General features: G+C 39.5%; 1 protein-coding gene across 10 annotated transcripts in view; it reads right to left on the reverse strand.

Annotated features, from left to right (window-relative positions):
- Nucleotides 1-15,610, reverse strand: part of LOC125770070 (protein encore-like) — a 44,893-nt gene that overhangs the window by 16,427 nt on the left and 12,856 nt on the right. For 4 of the 10 annotated variants that reach the window (XM_049439276.1, XM_049439274.1, XM_049439275.1 and 1 more), the window contains exons 1-3: nt 11,650-11,798; nt 8,249-8,762; nt 1,795-2,528 (exon numbers count right to left, since the gene is read on the reverse strand). The exons of 1 other annotated variant lie outside the window; for it this stretch is intronic. In XM_049439276.1, coding sequence (XP_049295233.1) covers nt 1,795-2,250 — 456 coding nt within the window. In that variant the 5' untranslated portion in view covers nt 2,251-2,528; nt 8,249-8,762; nt 11,650-11,798. Of the gene's footprint in view, nt 1-1,794; nt 2,529-8,248; nt 8,763-11,649; nt 11,799-15,610 lie in introns of those variants that run through there. 5 more of the 10 variants (XM_049439269.1, XM_049439272.1, XM_049439273.1 and 2 more) reach the window with 5 other exon arrangements.

Below are 15,610 nucleotides of genomic sequence, written 5' to 3' on the forward strand. Positions count from 1 at the left end.
ATAAAGTTAATGAGCTTACTGATGGTGGCAAAACTGGTGCGAAGCTAATTTGCTATGCATCGTTCCAAAAAAAAATCCCACCCCACCAAAACAGGGCTTATGCATGGGATGGTAAAGACAATCATATTTTGGTATAACTTATTGTCTCGCTTCATTATGATAATAAGATTTCTTTAATGGAAAAAGGAGCAATGAAAAGCATGACAGAAGTTGGGAGGGAAAAGTTTTCTTAACCAACTTGGGGACATTATCATTTTTAATCGTATTTTCGATCGGACTACGTTTTTAACATGTTATACCAATCAACAGACAATGGCTATGCAAATGTAGAAAATCAAATTAAGAATTTATTTCTTATTGAATATTTGTGTAGCTTCAACACATACTAAACACTGAAGTTTATTGCAAATTGCAATTTATGTTCGTGGAACAAACATCTTGCTGTGTATAAACACCAAACTATAAACAAGACTAGGAAAAACTAGGCTTGGCATAACACTCTCAAGCTAAAACGCCTTCCCTATCCACAGCAACACCATTAAGCAACAGATGCAAACGATCACTTAAACCACACTTTAATTTAAATTATAATACCATAACTGGCAACTAGCCAGCAGCTCCAGCCAAAATTCTCCATTACTCATCAATGCAACAAAAAGGCAACGGACACAAAACACGGGTCTCTGATACATTGGGATCACTGCGCAAAAATTTGGAAATATCTACATTTTAACCTTAATCGACGAATATCTAAAAGTGCAATTATTTTGTGATTAACAGTTAAAAAATTCATCTCATTAGCACACTCGTGCTTTCTTTTAAAATGGTGGGACCATTTTGACAAAATTAGTTTCATATATAAAGCTATTTTACAGCCATCAACAATCGTTTAAATGCCTAAAATAGAAGTTTAATTAGTTTTTCAAGTGTGCCTTAGCTAATATACACATTTTTAAATTATGCAACTTTTCTAAAAAAATTTTGATTACTACAGAAACATTGATTAAGCAAGCTTGATTACGCAGCTTATACTTAAGTAAATCCATTCTACTTGTTACAGCCAATACTATTTAAGCGAACTAAAAAATGTTTCGTACTTTTTGCTCAAACAAAGAGTAACGTAGAGTATGTAAGTATGTGAGTAAGAGTATGTGCATCGAAGGTTTCATTCACGGATGTGTAAATAAATAATACAAAGTGATGCTATGTTTATGTAAATTTTGCCAAAGCTGACTATGTATTCAAACCGAAACAAAAACACCATGTCAATGTGTAAGAATGGCAGTGGTAATATTGTATTCAATTATTAACAAAACCCCGAAATGAGCCATCCGATCCACCTGCTCGTACTACCAACTACGGAACACGTTTCGCAGTACGAGAACGCAACGGAATAATTAAAAAAAGGACTAAACAAACACAATGAAAATGAAAAATATCCTTATACAGTGCGGAACGTTTGCCACTGCCTTACAAACTGAGTCCCCACTTTTCAGCTCAAAGCCATAATCGACCAGATGGTCCTATCATTAAACCCTTTCAACAGTAAAGAGTTTGTTCGGTTTGCTTGCAGCATTCGGCAGACCATTTTTTTTTGGTAGAATTAGCTTTGCCAGACTTCAGTCGGGAGTTTATAAGTGTTTGTTTGATTTTTTTTGCTTAATATTTACGTGAATGGATATACAACAAAGAAGAAAAAAACAACCACATTCTACATAAAAGCGAAAAGCAACAACGAAAAAACAAAGGGGGATGTAAGCATAACCCTCTCCCAGGTTTGTCTATCAAACATACCCTTTGCTGTCGGCCACCGGACGTCGGACGGCTGCCCGGTGCAGCAGGTTGATCTTGCTGTTGCTGCTGTTGAGGGGAGTCGACAAGCTGTTGTTGTTGCTGCTGCTGCTTCATCTGTTGTTGCTGTCCATCACCTCCAACAGATGGAGCACTTGTGTCTGTTTGGCTGTCTGCCATGGCGTTGCCACTACTACTACTAGTACTACTACTGATACTGTCGCTACTACAGCCAACAACTCCACCACCACAGCCAGGAACTGTAGCTGCCGATTCGGGCGAAATGCCCGCTAAGGTCGAACCATTGCTCGGACAGGGCGCACATGGCATACCGGAAGAATGTCCGTTCTCGACCGATATCGAACTGACGCTCGCCGCAGGTTGCTGCTCGGCGAGATTGTGGCTGTGCGTGCGGCTATCAGTGATATGCTGCTGCGCAGCAACGGCAACAGTGCTCATCGTCTGCTGCAAGGACGTGATGCTTTCCGTTACTACCGTTCCCGATGCGGATGATGGTGCCGACGTGCGAAGCAACTGTGTCGAAGCAACTGTAGCAGTAAATGAGGATGCGTTTTGTGTGGGCGATGAGGGCGAATCAGATGCAGAAGATACGGACAGGCCCGACGTGATGGACGTTGGTGACAATGCCGATGCTACCAACGGTTTCTTGCCCTTTCGGCTCTTCTTGTGCTTGCCCTTGGACGAACTTTTCTTGCTGGTTAATGAAAGAAAAATGTCTACGGAGACGCATTTCCGTCACCGTCGTCGGCCGGAAAAAGCATACACCAAAAATTGGAGAAAAAAAACATCGAAACGATACACATAAATACACACACACGCGCGCACACACATATTTATATACACACAATATATAAACAGCAGTACATAGATTCACATAGATGTATGTGTGCAGGTGATGAAGCGATTTAAACATAAGACGAAGCGCCCTCCCCCGTAGAGACGCCAGGATATGAAGAAAGAGAAAAAGAGAAAGAGAGAGAAAAAGAGAGAAAGAAAAGAAAGAGAAAAAAACGAGCAAATTTAGACGGCAGAATGAGATTGGTGAAAAAATTAAAAGAAAAATTCTCTAAATACCATCCAGCATTTATGCAGCCCTGCGGTTGCAAAAAGTCCTGACCGGATGAAGTAAATACAAACAAAGTAAAAAACCCAAAAAAATTATGTGGTCACTTGACCATGTTTATCTTTACACCGGGACTGCATTCGATACTAAAATAATACAATAAAATCAATGAGCATTGTGTGATCAAACGAAAGTGATATCAAACGTAAAGCAAATCTTTCGATGGGCCATGTGCTAAAGTCTCTCTCGTTTTGATTTGCCATATCGTACATATAAGTGCATATGCTGAAGGGTGATTTTGTTTTTGCATTTACATCGTACGTACGTACATCGTGCAGCCCTACAGCACAAGCATTGTTGAAATACGGACAGCGAGGTGGTGCATTAACAGTGATTTAAAGTGCAGCAGTTTGCATAATTATGTTGATTATTTATGTAATTAAATTGTTCATTATAGACAACTGCTAAATTGCTCAATTAGCTTACCAACATGGTTCATAGATAATAACGTATGTATGTGCAGCAGCATTTAAGTGATTTATAGCAAACGTTCAGTGCAGTAGTACCCTTCAGAGATTGGTCTTAACGCTAAGTGAATGATGCATATTAAATATCGTTATGATTACCATATAATGTGCATAACTCAGTATCCTTTTAGTACACAATCTTGTTAATTCTTTTTTTCCTAACCTATTGTGAATTGAGTTTGAATTAATATTAATTGAGGACATACTTTTGTGGAGCAGATTTGAATAAAATGCTTTTTTAAACGTCTATCTTTCAAATAATTTTTAGATTATTAGTAATGATGTGCATACTGAGTGAGTGATTCACTAAAGAGTGAGTTGAATCTTTTTTGTGAGTGAATCAATTATGAATCTTTACAAAGTGTTGAATCTTACAAAAATCTAAATCACTCATGAGTTAAATAACTCTAGAAAAAGAAATTTCACTCATGATTCCTGAATCTTTGAGGCGACTCATGAAAGAATTATACAACTCATATGACTCTCAAAACCATATACCCTCGCCGGTTATCAATTTTCATACCGACTCACCAAAGAATCAATTAAAGAGTTAACTCTTTAATGCCATGTATTTTTGCTATAAAAATCTGAACAGGATAGTTAGCAATTGAACCAAATAAACAATTTATTACGGAACACATTATGAAAGAAAAACTTATAAAAGAAAATAAGAAAATCGAATTCCTCCTATAATTTTCAAAGGATATAATCAAATAAAACATAGTCACCCATAAAAAGCGAAATCCTTCTCAAGAACGAGCAGAACCTAACCTAAGAACCTAACCTAACCAGCCTCGAAGATTTCGTATCTAATTGAGTGTCGATAAATAGATCGTAAATTGATATCTAAAGCCAGTCCTTACTCGTTAGCAGTGTTCTTGAGCAGCATATAATTAGACGGGAAGCGCATTCATTGCTGACTTCCTTGATCGAATGAAGTAGATCCTGTACTTATATCCTCTTCCTCCAACAACTCATCCCCATCCAACTTGCTGCTCTAGTAACTTGGCCAGCATACACGTTATCAACTGCGCTAAGCAACCACACTTCCGGTCGTATATGGTTATAGGCTTGTACTTTGTGATGGCCTAATGCTTTTGCTCTCCCCCAACTGTGTTGTTTTATGGTTCTTTGCTTGCAAAGATCGTGCAGATACTTCAGCGCAAATACCAAACATGCGAACCAATGCCAGAAAGCAGCAGGGATAAGAAGGGATTATAACTTCCGTGACGCTTCTAAGGCATCTCTCCTGCCTTCCATCTTTGACTAGCGAGACTTTATGCGCCATACAACTCTCGCCAGCGTATCGTTTAAATACAGGTGGAAATATTAGATGTTATGATGCTCGATGCCTGGGGTTAGCGGCAAAGGTTCATCAGACAGCGAAACTAAGAACGGCCGGAAGTAACAGCTAAGTAGCTGTTTTCAAAACGATGGCACCGCGCTGCCTGCGTAATCGTTGATCCCTTACGCCTGGGCGAGAAGTGGCAAGAGTTTGCTGCCGTATTACGGTGAACCTATATATTTCCAACCTCACCACTCACCGTCGGATCGGAATGGTGGTGGAAAATGATTTTGTGGGTTTTCTGGTTCCGCCTTCTCGCAAAAAAACCTTTGTGCATACCGTTGCCAGGGTATGCTGAACAAACAGCTTCTCTCTGTCCCATTCCATTCCCACAACCGCGGTGTGTGTGTGTGTGTGTGCAGGCACATAAACTTTTCTAACTAGTTTTTGCTACTTCATAAGCACACGAGCACACGAACAGCCGCACCGCTTCCGGTTGTTTACTGAGCCGTAAAAGGAGTGTATGTGTACCGTTCCGCAAATGAGCAGCAGCCGGGATGGGCGAAGCCCGTACGGCGAAAGCTTCACCAAATGATCCTCCGTAACGATGGGAAGGTGAACAGTATGCATGCATAAATTTTCCCACTGGCCTTGCCAAGGTTAAGACAGTCGACATCGGCCATTCGAACGTTTCCCCCTTGGGGAAGGTAACACAAGACGACCTCCACCTCTTCTAGATTACAGAGGTACACCATCATGATGTGACCGTACTGGGGCTAAAGCGCACAGGCAATACAAAGAGAAGAGTGTCCACCAGCAAAGTGTGCTTCGGTGAGTTCTTTTCTTCCCTTGTATGCATGTCAGCAAAAGTTTCACCTTCAAGGATTTCCCGTACAAGAAGCAAAACCCGTTCCCGGTGAACTATTTATTAGCGGCTGAAACGCAAAGGAGATAAACTTCTGCAACCCACAGCGAATGTGGACACGCGCGTGCCTGTGTGTGTGTGTGCACACGAGCAGAAAATGCAGTCCGAACCACCGTACGGCCTTCCGGGAGTCCTTCGAGTCCCGGTCGGATTATGATTAAGCCGGAGCAGGAGGCAAATGCTAGACAATTTGCCTCCAACGCTCCACTACTACAACGCTGGTTGCCTTGCGGTGAACCATAAATATGTCCAATCCAAAACGCCTTGTATGTTTGGCCTCGTTTTGGTGCCGAGCCGCCGAAGCTAGAGCAACCCCGAAAGGAGCCTTTTCTCTCGGACAACCTCGGTGTGGTTGGTTTGAAGCAGTTTAGTACGGTTGGTTCTATTTACCAGGGCAAGGCTCAAGGAAACCGTATTGATTATTGTGCCACGGATGGATGGCGACTAAGCAGATGGTATAGGTCAGCATTAGCACAACGTCTTTAACATCAATTAGGTTGAGTTTGAACTGCCAGTAAAATTTAGATTAAATTTTAAAACAATTAAGAAGCTTAAGAGAAGGAGATCTACAGATATACAGTAGAAAAATGTATATCGAAATATTTTCAATTAATTTTACAAAATCTTCACTAATTATCATAATTATCAATAATAGATATTGCACTGGTGACAAACTATATCACAAACGCAGTCTCTATAGCAGCCTATTTCCGTTAAAATAACTTATTATTCATTAATACGACAAAGAACATATTTTCGCTTCGAGTGAAATTGTATGCAACCTAATAAGAAGGTGATAATCCTTCTCAGAAATGAGTCTTTCAACATAACTTCTTCAATGTACGTTACCGTGTTCTTATTTCTTCAGATTATCCTTTTGTTTGTTGGTTTCCTACCATTCTCCATCCACCAAACTTTCCCAACTTAAGAACTGAACAAGAGCATCATCATCTTGCTGCAAAAGTTTTTCATCCCTCGACGCGCAAGAATAAATGAGATTCTCTTCAGCGAAATGGCACGTCTTTTTTTGTGTTGCCGCTTTGGGCTTGCTTGTGACTGTCGAAATCACAAAATCATATAATGTGAAAAATCAGCACCGGACACAGAGAGAGGGAGAGAGTGAGAGAAAAAAACACATGAAACGAAAACACAACCTACGACAATCCGCAATAACAATTGCAGATTTTTCGTTTTTCCTGCAACGAGGCTCTGATGAACAAGCACAGCATGAAGCTTTTGGGGGTTTTTCCCTGGATTTGAAAAGTTTAGTGTTTTTTTTTCTTCGCTTTGCTAGTGTAGGGGTTTTTTTTCCTCTCTACAAATGACGAAATTTGACCTACTTTCGAAATGCAATTTGAAATTAAAAACGAAAAAAAAGTTGTGAGTTGTGAGCGTACCATACCAATTCGCACGAGAGAAAAGAGTTAAGCTTTTCTTTTCCGTTGTGTTGACAAGGGAGAGAGAGAGAGTTTAAAAAAAGAGAAAACTGTATTAATTGAAAATGAGAAAATGAACTATCGATAAGGCGTCAGACAGAATCCGAAAGCATAGTTTGAATAAATAAAGATAAATAAGTTCTTATTCGATTGGTAACAAAAACAACTTGAGTTGTGACGAGTTTCAAACCCGCAATATTTGTTATCCTTTTAAAGTGTTCTAATTATTCAACGAAGCAGCTCTAAAATTGAGATGTTTCTCTTAGTCTTCTACGACCTTAAATAATGTGTTGGAACGAAAATATTGTCCATGTCCATGAAGCAAATATCCATTTTATTAAACAAAAAGAAACTTATCTAAGTAATTGAACATTACTTTCAACTAGATTTAGGAGAATCTGGCTCAGATTAATGAGTCTGAATGAACTTCGAACTCCAGTCATGAAGATTCAAGAATCTTCCAATATTGGAGATTCACTCGAGATGCCTGAAACTCTGGAAAATCGTAACTTTAATATTTGTAATACAGAGTTATAGTAAAGAAATGCCACAATAACTTATGGGAATCGGGCATAGCTTTAATAGAATTCATCTTCAAATATTCGTGAAGTAGTCTTTTGAGAGACTACTTCTGAATGAACTTCACATTTTCTACCGTTAGTACTACTGCATAAGTAATTAGTGAAGGCGATTTGAGTTTCCAAACCAAACAATCCACACGTGTAAAACAATTAGATAATACTCGATGCTTTAATAAAGCAGTGTCGATAGGGAAAGGGAGGGAGAGAGAGAGATAATAGCACATGTTCTAAGACAAATTTTACTCTTAAGTGTCGCCTAATTATAAACACATTAAAAATCACCAACAAAACAAAGAAAAAGCTATTCGGAACTTAATAAATCACCAAGCTTAAACTTAATTTCCATTTTTCACTAAGCTAAAGCACGTTCAAGGAATATGAATTCACTTTCCAATAGTTTGATTGCCAATTGTAAAAGGTTCAAAATTAAGAGAAAGAAGTTGTAGACGTAGACACATTACAAGAAATAAAAAAAATCATTTATGTAGAGTTGTTTTACATATCTTTCACACAGCCCAAAGTGGAGCTTCGTCCACCAAACAGACCACAAGAATTAAGAATCCCAAAAAAAAACAAAGCAAAAGAAAGACCCAGCTAGCACACGCATTCGTCTAGGTACCTCCGAAATAATCAGCGAGAGCAGCCAGCTTGCTCCGAGCAGTAGCTTTCCGGTCCAGCGGAAGAAGTGTGTGAGGAAAATTTTGCCGGTCCGTACGTTTTCCGCGCTCCAGGCCAGAAAAGTTGATGGACGCAATATGGAAGTGTGGCGTCCGCACCCTTTCCCTTCCACGTACTCGTACTACTGCTGATTAGCCGCGGTGTCACCCCACCGATGGCGGGGGGCGGGCGGGGATGACGGTTGCTGCGTGTGTGTGTGTTTCTTTAACGCACTTTCTGCATTTCTTGTATTGATGCAAACACATTCACGGCACACGACACCAGATACGACACAGAATGATTATTCGAACTCAGAATGCAGAGAAAAAAAAACCACGGGAACATAAACACAAAACACACTTTCTCACTAATCACGACACTTTGCACCCACGTTCCGTTTGAATCATAACACCTCTAGAGCGCAGTGTTTATGCTTGCTTTTATTTTAATATTTATCATCTCTTGTTTACAGCTTCCTTCATCATCACATGGTGAAAGAAAATAGAACACACAGAATTATAATAAGCACATATTACTAAGCTTTTTTTTCTTTTTTTAATAATACCATCACTTAATCATGACGATAAAGAACAACAAAATTCGATGCTAGTCATAAAACCTTCAGCCAAAACAACAGTTATCGAAAGTAAATAAAACAACACTCGAGGAAAACAGTTGCGAACAATAGCCCCCGACTACACACTCTGCACATTCGCCATGTTTCACTCTCTTGCCAAGTTTTTGTTTTTCAAACATGATTTACATACACAAACACACACAGTCACCCACCGCATACACACAGCAGCGCCATCGCTGCGCAACCTTACGCACGGACACGATCGAAAACGCAACCAAACCCGTCAAAACAGAAGCGTATACTCAGTGCACGTTACGTAATCACATTTGACGGACGCCGAAAATGTGAAAAGCTAGGCCTAGGTCGGAAAATTTTACGGAAATTAAAACCAAAATTATCATGTTTTACGAATGAAGGGAATTAAAGAAAAGTTTTATTTTTGAGATAGAATAAAATTTTTTTTTTAACTCTTTCTTTGATCTTCACTCACCACTAGAGACGAATGTTTGTCTAAACGAAAATAAAATTTGCCTCAACAAAACAAATGGAACAGCATCAGTAATTCATCAATCAACGCGTCTTTTCCTTTTCTTTTGGGTTTTTGCCATCGTTTTTCTATTTTCTCTACTCATCTCTCATACACTATACAACACAGAAACGCTTACAGAAACGTATCTGTGCAGTCTCTAAATGCGACCCTTTGCCAAACACTTTGAAAACTATTTTTGATTTTATCTCACAGACACACACATTACAGTATGTATGAGTGAAAATATCAACAAAAATCGCACTTAAGCGAAATTCAAATTTTCTTAAATAATGTGCACAACATTAAGCAACATCAAACTCAAAAAATGCTTCCGAATTATAATACACACACACTGGAAACGTCCTTCCGTGAAACCTTTCTAACTGTTTTCCTTTGCCCCATATGATTTGTATGCCATTCAGCAGGGCAGCAATTTCACTTCGCCAAACAATCGACCAATTTGCATATTGAAAACTACATTTTCCGCTGCATATTGGAGCGTAAATGTACGTAAGATTTTATGTATAGCACAGATAGGCATTGTGTTTTGTGTATGTGCAAGTAAGAGAGCAGGAGAGAAAAGTGAAAAACAAAAGAGAGCAACACAGCAACAAAAAAAGTGTACACTAAAAAAAGGAGAAAAGAAAAAAAAACATAACCAACATCGGAAAACATTTGCGGACGGACGAATTCTTTCCCTTCATTCCTGCCGTTGGAGCATCATATAAGTGATTTTTCTTTGAAATTTGGCGGTCGCTATGACTGGCTAAGATGTTACGAAACATCTCTCGCTCCTTCTCTCTCTCTCCTTCTTTTGTGCACAGCAAAGAAACACTGAAACTGCGTAGGTTGTGTCTGTGCGCGTCTGTGATCCTTTGCTTTGATCTTGCTTTCAACAATTTCAATAAACTTCAACAACAATTTTCCCCCGTACTACTACTACTACTCGCGTCCTGGATTGATACATTCTCTTCAGTGGATGGATCATCGTTTTTTTTATTATACAAACAGTGAACAAAAATGACAACACATCTGTATGCTTTTGATTTTCTTCTTTTTCACGCTCATCATCACCAAACTGCGTCTTTCGAAGGAAACATTTTCGCCATGTCATGTCATACTGTGGCGGGCTACAGTCGCAAAATCGCGTGCGACAAGCAGCAGCAGCATCCATTCATCGATTTTTCTCCATCCACCAACGACCACCCTCACACACACACACACATTCACGCAAGTCAAACACATAACGGTCAAGTGGAGTATCTTTTTTTTTCTTCCTTTCCACAGCGATCATAATTTAAACTTTCCCCAAAAAGGAACCACCTCCTCTACCCGTGCCAGCATAGCTGGGAAGCGGGAATGCATACATAAACATACATTTGGTTGCACTCACACACGCACACACACACACACAAAAGGATAGAATCACAGGGAAAAAGCGTTGTTCATTTTTTTTCGTTTGGTCCAGAGGAAATCGATTGTCCGGACAGCAATACAAGACTGCCTCTGTTCTGTTCGGTTACCTTTCGCACAGTTCGGAGGCAATGATATTCATTATTCAATCGGTTTTCATCAATATTTGTGCTCACGGTGTGCAAAATGGTTGGGGGGGATTTTCATCCCAAACCATTTATTCGGGTCACAGCATGCTGAATACGAAGAATCCGGAATCGGGACAATAGTTCATTTATTAATTCATTTTTGCAAATTTTATTCACCACAACCAACGCAGGGGGTTTGTCAATGTTAGTAGCCCAGCATTGGTTATTTTACCTCCTACTAGTAATTGTTTTCTTTTATGTAGAACTATTTTATAATTATTAAATAAAAAGAATTTTGTAGTTTTTTTTTTGTTCTTTTAAAAAAAGAAATCTTTGCGAAATACAAATAACGTAAACCTTATCCCACATTAATGTTCCGTTTGGAAACGGGTTCGTAACCCTCCCGACGTTAAACCACATTGCACAGGACTGATTTCTGTCATTCGCACACACAACACACTTCGTTGGCGGACATCGCGAAACGCTACGAAGGAGACACACGCACACAACCGCTCAGCTTTCCCCGATGTGGTAATGAGGGGGCATGGTGGAAAAACAGCAATCGAGCAATGAATCCATCACCATGCATTTCCCTACAGTTAATGAAGGTGCGTTCCGTTTTAGGTTTGATTTAATTTCGATTGCACTGCAAAATGAAAAAAGGCCCTCACAACGCAAAACTAATAACACCAGAGTGCTACACACAGCACACTTACAGGGTATAAAGCGCAAAAAACACTCACATACACACACAAACACATACACACACAGGCACACATGCACAGCACACCGCACACGCTCTCTTGCGACGGCAATCGTGTGGGGCTTCGCGAAGGCTCAGAACCGAACTGTGGCCACCGCCGGAATCCCGGTCATGGCCGGGCGATTGTCCCGGGTTTGCTGCCGAACATTGCTGCCTGCTTTCTCACTCTCTTGTGTTCGGTGTGTTTTCACCATTTTCCGGACGCGGATGAGAGGAGCAAACAGCCGAGAGTTGTTTCTCTCTCTCTCAGCTTATGCTCTCGGTCTCATTGTTTTCCCAAACAGGAACGCTCTTGAGGATAACAAAAATCCTTCCACATGTGTGGGGAAGAAATCTTTCACCAAGCGATTCTGCTCTCACAGTTTATACTCCAAACACACCAAACCATCAGGAATGGGAACACTGGTTGTATTTATATTAGAAGTGTTTTTATTTTATAAAGTTTTGAAAGCAAAAAAATGCATTCAAAATTAACATTGTTACATTTTAAATTGTTTTAAACAATTTTAACAAAAATTAATTAGTTTTAATTTATGCAGAACATTGTTGAATTTCTTGTGGATATTCACAAATTCGCAGCACTGTAACGGTTGCAACTTTTGAATCTTTCTTCCTTCATTTCTCAGCAGCTGTTGAATGATGAAATTCAGTCCCCCCACAAAAAATTACGCTCTTTTTTAATGCCTAACGCGAGAATATGGCGTGAGACTTCAACGAAACAAAAGAGCGGAGCGAACCGAAAATATCCGATCGGGAAAATTCTGTTTCCCCTTCTGGTTCACCAACACGGAGGAAAAACGCTAAACGCATCTACTTACACTTGCTTATTGTGACCGTCCTCACTGTTTTTTCTTCTTCTCCCTAAATCTTGTTACACGCTTCGTTCGACAACACTGCGTTATTTGCAAACGAAGCAAAGAGAAACTAAAGCAGCAAATATACAACAAAAAAAAACTCCCTCAACAACGAGCCGCCAAAAAACCAAGTGGCACATGGCACCAATACGACTAAACGTACAAAGAGGGGCCGAATGCGCGAGACGCAACGGAGGCGGCAAGATGATTGTTTCTCGGGAAATTCCTAACCATGACAGGGCGCATGGTAAAAAGTAAAAAAAAAACCAAAGGCCTAGGAATCTTTCCGCGCGACGTTCGGGAAGTGGAGAGAGAGAAAAAAATACCATCGCAACCGTACCATGCGCTAACCATCGTCGTCGTCGTCGTCGTCGTCGTTTGTGTTCTTTCCCATCGGTCTTTGCCTTCCCTTAACGTGCATGTTTTGTCCATAGCAATTGTTTTTATCTTGTCACGAGTCGTGTAATAACGACAGGCTCCATCCGGTACACGTCGATCACGTCGTGGTCGAACCAAAGTCACGCATACCGATGGACGCGACATACACGCATGCCATTGTACGTAAATCGAAAACAAAACGGCTTTAGATTGATTCACTTTTAGCGATTTTAGTTTAAGATGCAATCAGGATTGAACCCTGTTTAGATTGGTTCTATTATTCATGTTAGTTTTTGTTTTTGTATTAACTTTATTTATTGTGCAAATATTTAGATTACATACTTATTCACGTTAATCAAAGTAGAGTGGAAAATGGTTCTTAATTCAAAGGACAATACATGAGCATACAGTCTCAGATGCCTCCCTTTGCCGTTTTAAAACAACAAATATAGTTTACTAGATATGAGAAAGAAATATGGCGCTGATATCGCTCAAAATAGTTGAGATAGTTGATCAGGATAGTTGAGAAAATAAATAGCAAACAATACGGCGGACAGAAAATTCTTAGGGAAGCAGCAAATTCTTTTGCTTGATGATGGAGATTTATTATGTTATCAGCACATATATAAATTAAATCAGGAAATCATATCTTAGAGCCCGTAATAATGATAAGTCAACAATATAAAAGAAAAATATATGAAATACACAAAAAAATAATAGATTAACGTTAAAATCGTAACAAACACAAACGAAAAAATAAAACTTGAACAAAGAAATCCCACATTGCATTGAAATGGAGGCGCCTAGTACGTGAAACAAATAATGGTATAAGAATGACAAAAAGCGTTAAGTAACGCATTAACTTTTTCATAGAAATAATGAAAAATTAATCGAATATTTATAAATTACCAGCTAATATAAACATAATTTTAACAAATAAATCGCACATTCCATTGCAATGGAGGCGCCTAGTACGTAAGCACAGTTGCAATAACAGGATGAAAAAGCATTAAGGAATCCATTACCGTTTTCATAGAAATAAAGACAATCTTTTTAACAAATTACTAATCTAATTGCTCCTAATTTGACTCACGTTTCAGACAGAGTATTATTGTATCTCAACCAGCGCAACAATAACACTTCGATGTTTCTCTCCCTCTCTTTCCATGCCTGGTTCTCACAATTCAAACACAAAAGCACAACAAAATGCATCGTAAATGAAACACATACATGCAGGTATCGTTTCGGTTAAAGTTTTTATACTGTTTCCTTTTAAAAGTTTAACAAAACATCGTTTACCTATTACTAGAAAATATTTTAAAAATGTAAAATCAAAAATATCAAAAGATTTTTGAAAAATAAAATCCAAGAAAACCTCAAAAAAATCTGCACTCCACGCCAGATTCGCCTCTCGTGCTTGCTTACGCGAAGCACTGCTACGAATGGGGTGGGAATTTAAAGCACGACTCCTAACCATTGTCAATCCTTGAAACCAAGTTCGTACACCACCACACCGACACTAGCTGGTAAACGTTCACCATATGCAGACGTACTCAACCGGTGGTGAAATCATGGCGGTGGTGGAAAATCGATTTTTCCTATCCTAGGTCTCACGCCATAGCCACACCACCGGAGAAGTACGTGACTGCGAGGGAGGGGGTGGTACGAGACGGGTTCCATTATGATCGGCCTGGTACGCTAGCCACTACACCCACACAAAGGCCTACCTTCGGTTGGGCGATAGTGTGTCCATAAAAATGGCTTTGAAAATACGCACTAATACAAGCTTAAAATCACTGCCAACGGAAAGTCGGTAGTTTTCTTGTGCGCACTGTTTATTTAGTTTTCAATCGGAAAAATTAATTTGCGGTTTTAGGACTCGGTAAAGCCTTGTCCTTGCCATGCAACAATGGTTGTGATGAAAACTATCGAGCTCGTGCCAACATAACCTTTTTCGGTTAATAAATAAATGCAATGTTTTTCTTGAATTGTCACACATATAAAAATAGTTAGGTAAAGTAAAAAAATTCTCAACCGTTTATAAAGTCACAGTTTAGGAGTTTCAACACTGTCAAAATGGGAACCCAATAACCACCATTCTCTCATCGGCATCATGCTACGAGTGTCGTTTGCCATTGCTCAAACCAATCTGTTTAAGAAATCGCTCACTACAAGGAAGTAAGGAAATTGCTGCAGACAACGAACGTTGCAGAACTGCTGAAACGACGAAAAACGGACAGATCGTACGGAACACTAACACAACTGTGTTAAGGGATGGCAGCTTATGGCAGTGACACGACACTACCAATACTTTGCCCGTAAAGCAACCTCGTAAAGCAGTATAGCAAACCGTCGAACGACGTGCTGATACTACCATGCGGAGAAATTGTCTTATGCTGCTGCAAATGTGCGCTCTCAGCTTCCGTTTGTGTCAGCGTTGGGTTAAAATAGGTCACTGGTGCATGGCTTTACTCAGACGTGAACCGACAGTCAACGGTTTCGTTTCGTTCGCTCACGCTCACAGTGCGGAGGGGATGAAACATGCACAGAATGTTATTTAATATGATTTAAGAGAGTTTATGTTTTCCAATGAAATATTTCAAAAGTATAGTTTCTACTTAAATTATACTCTTTTCCTCTTTTTATTATTACACCATGACAAATCCAATTGACAAACATTTT

Source organism: Anopheles funestus, chromosome 3RL (assembly GCF_943734845.2).
Source record: "Anopheles funestus chromosome 3RL, idAnoFuneDA-416_04, whole genome shotgun sequence".
Classification (NCBI taxonomy): domain Eukaryota; kingdom Metazoa; phylum Arthropoda; class Insecta; order Diptera; family Culicidae; genus Anopheles; species Anopheles funestus.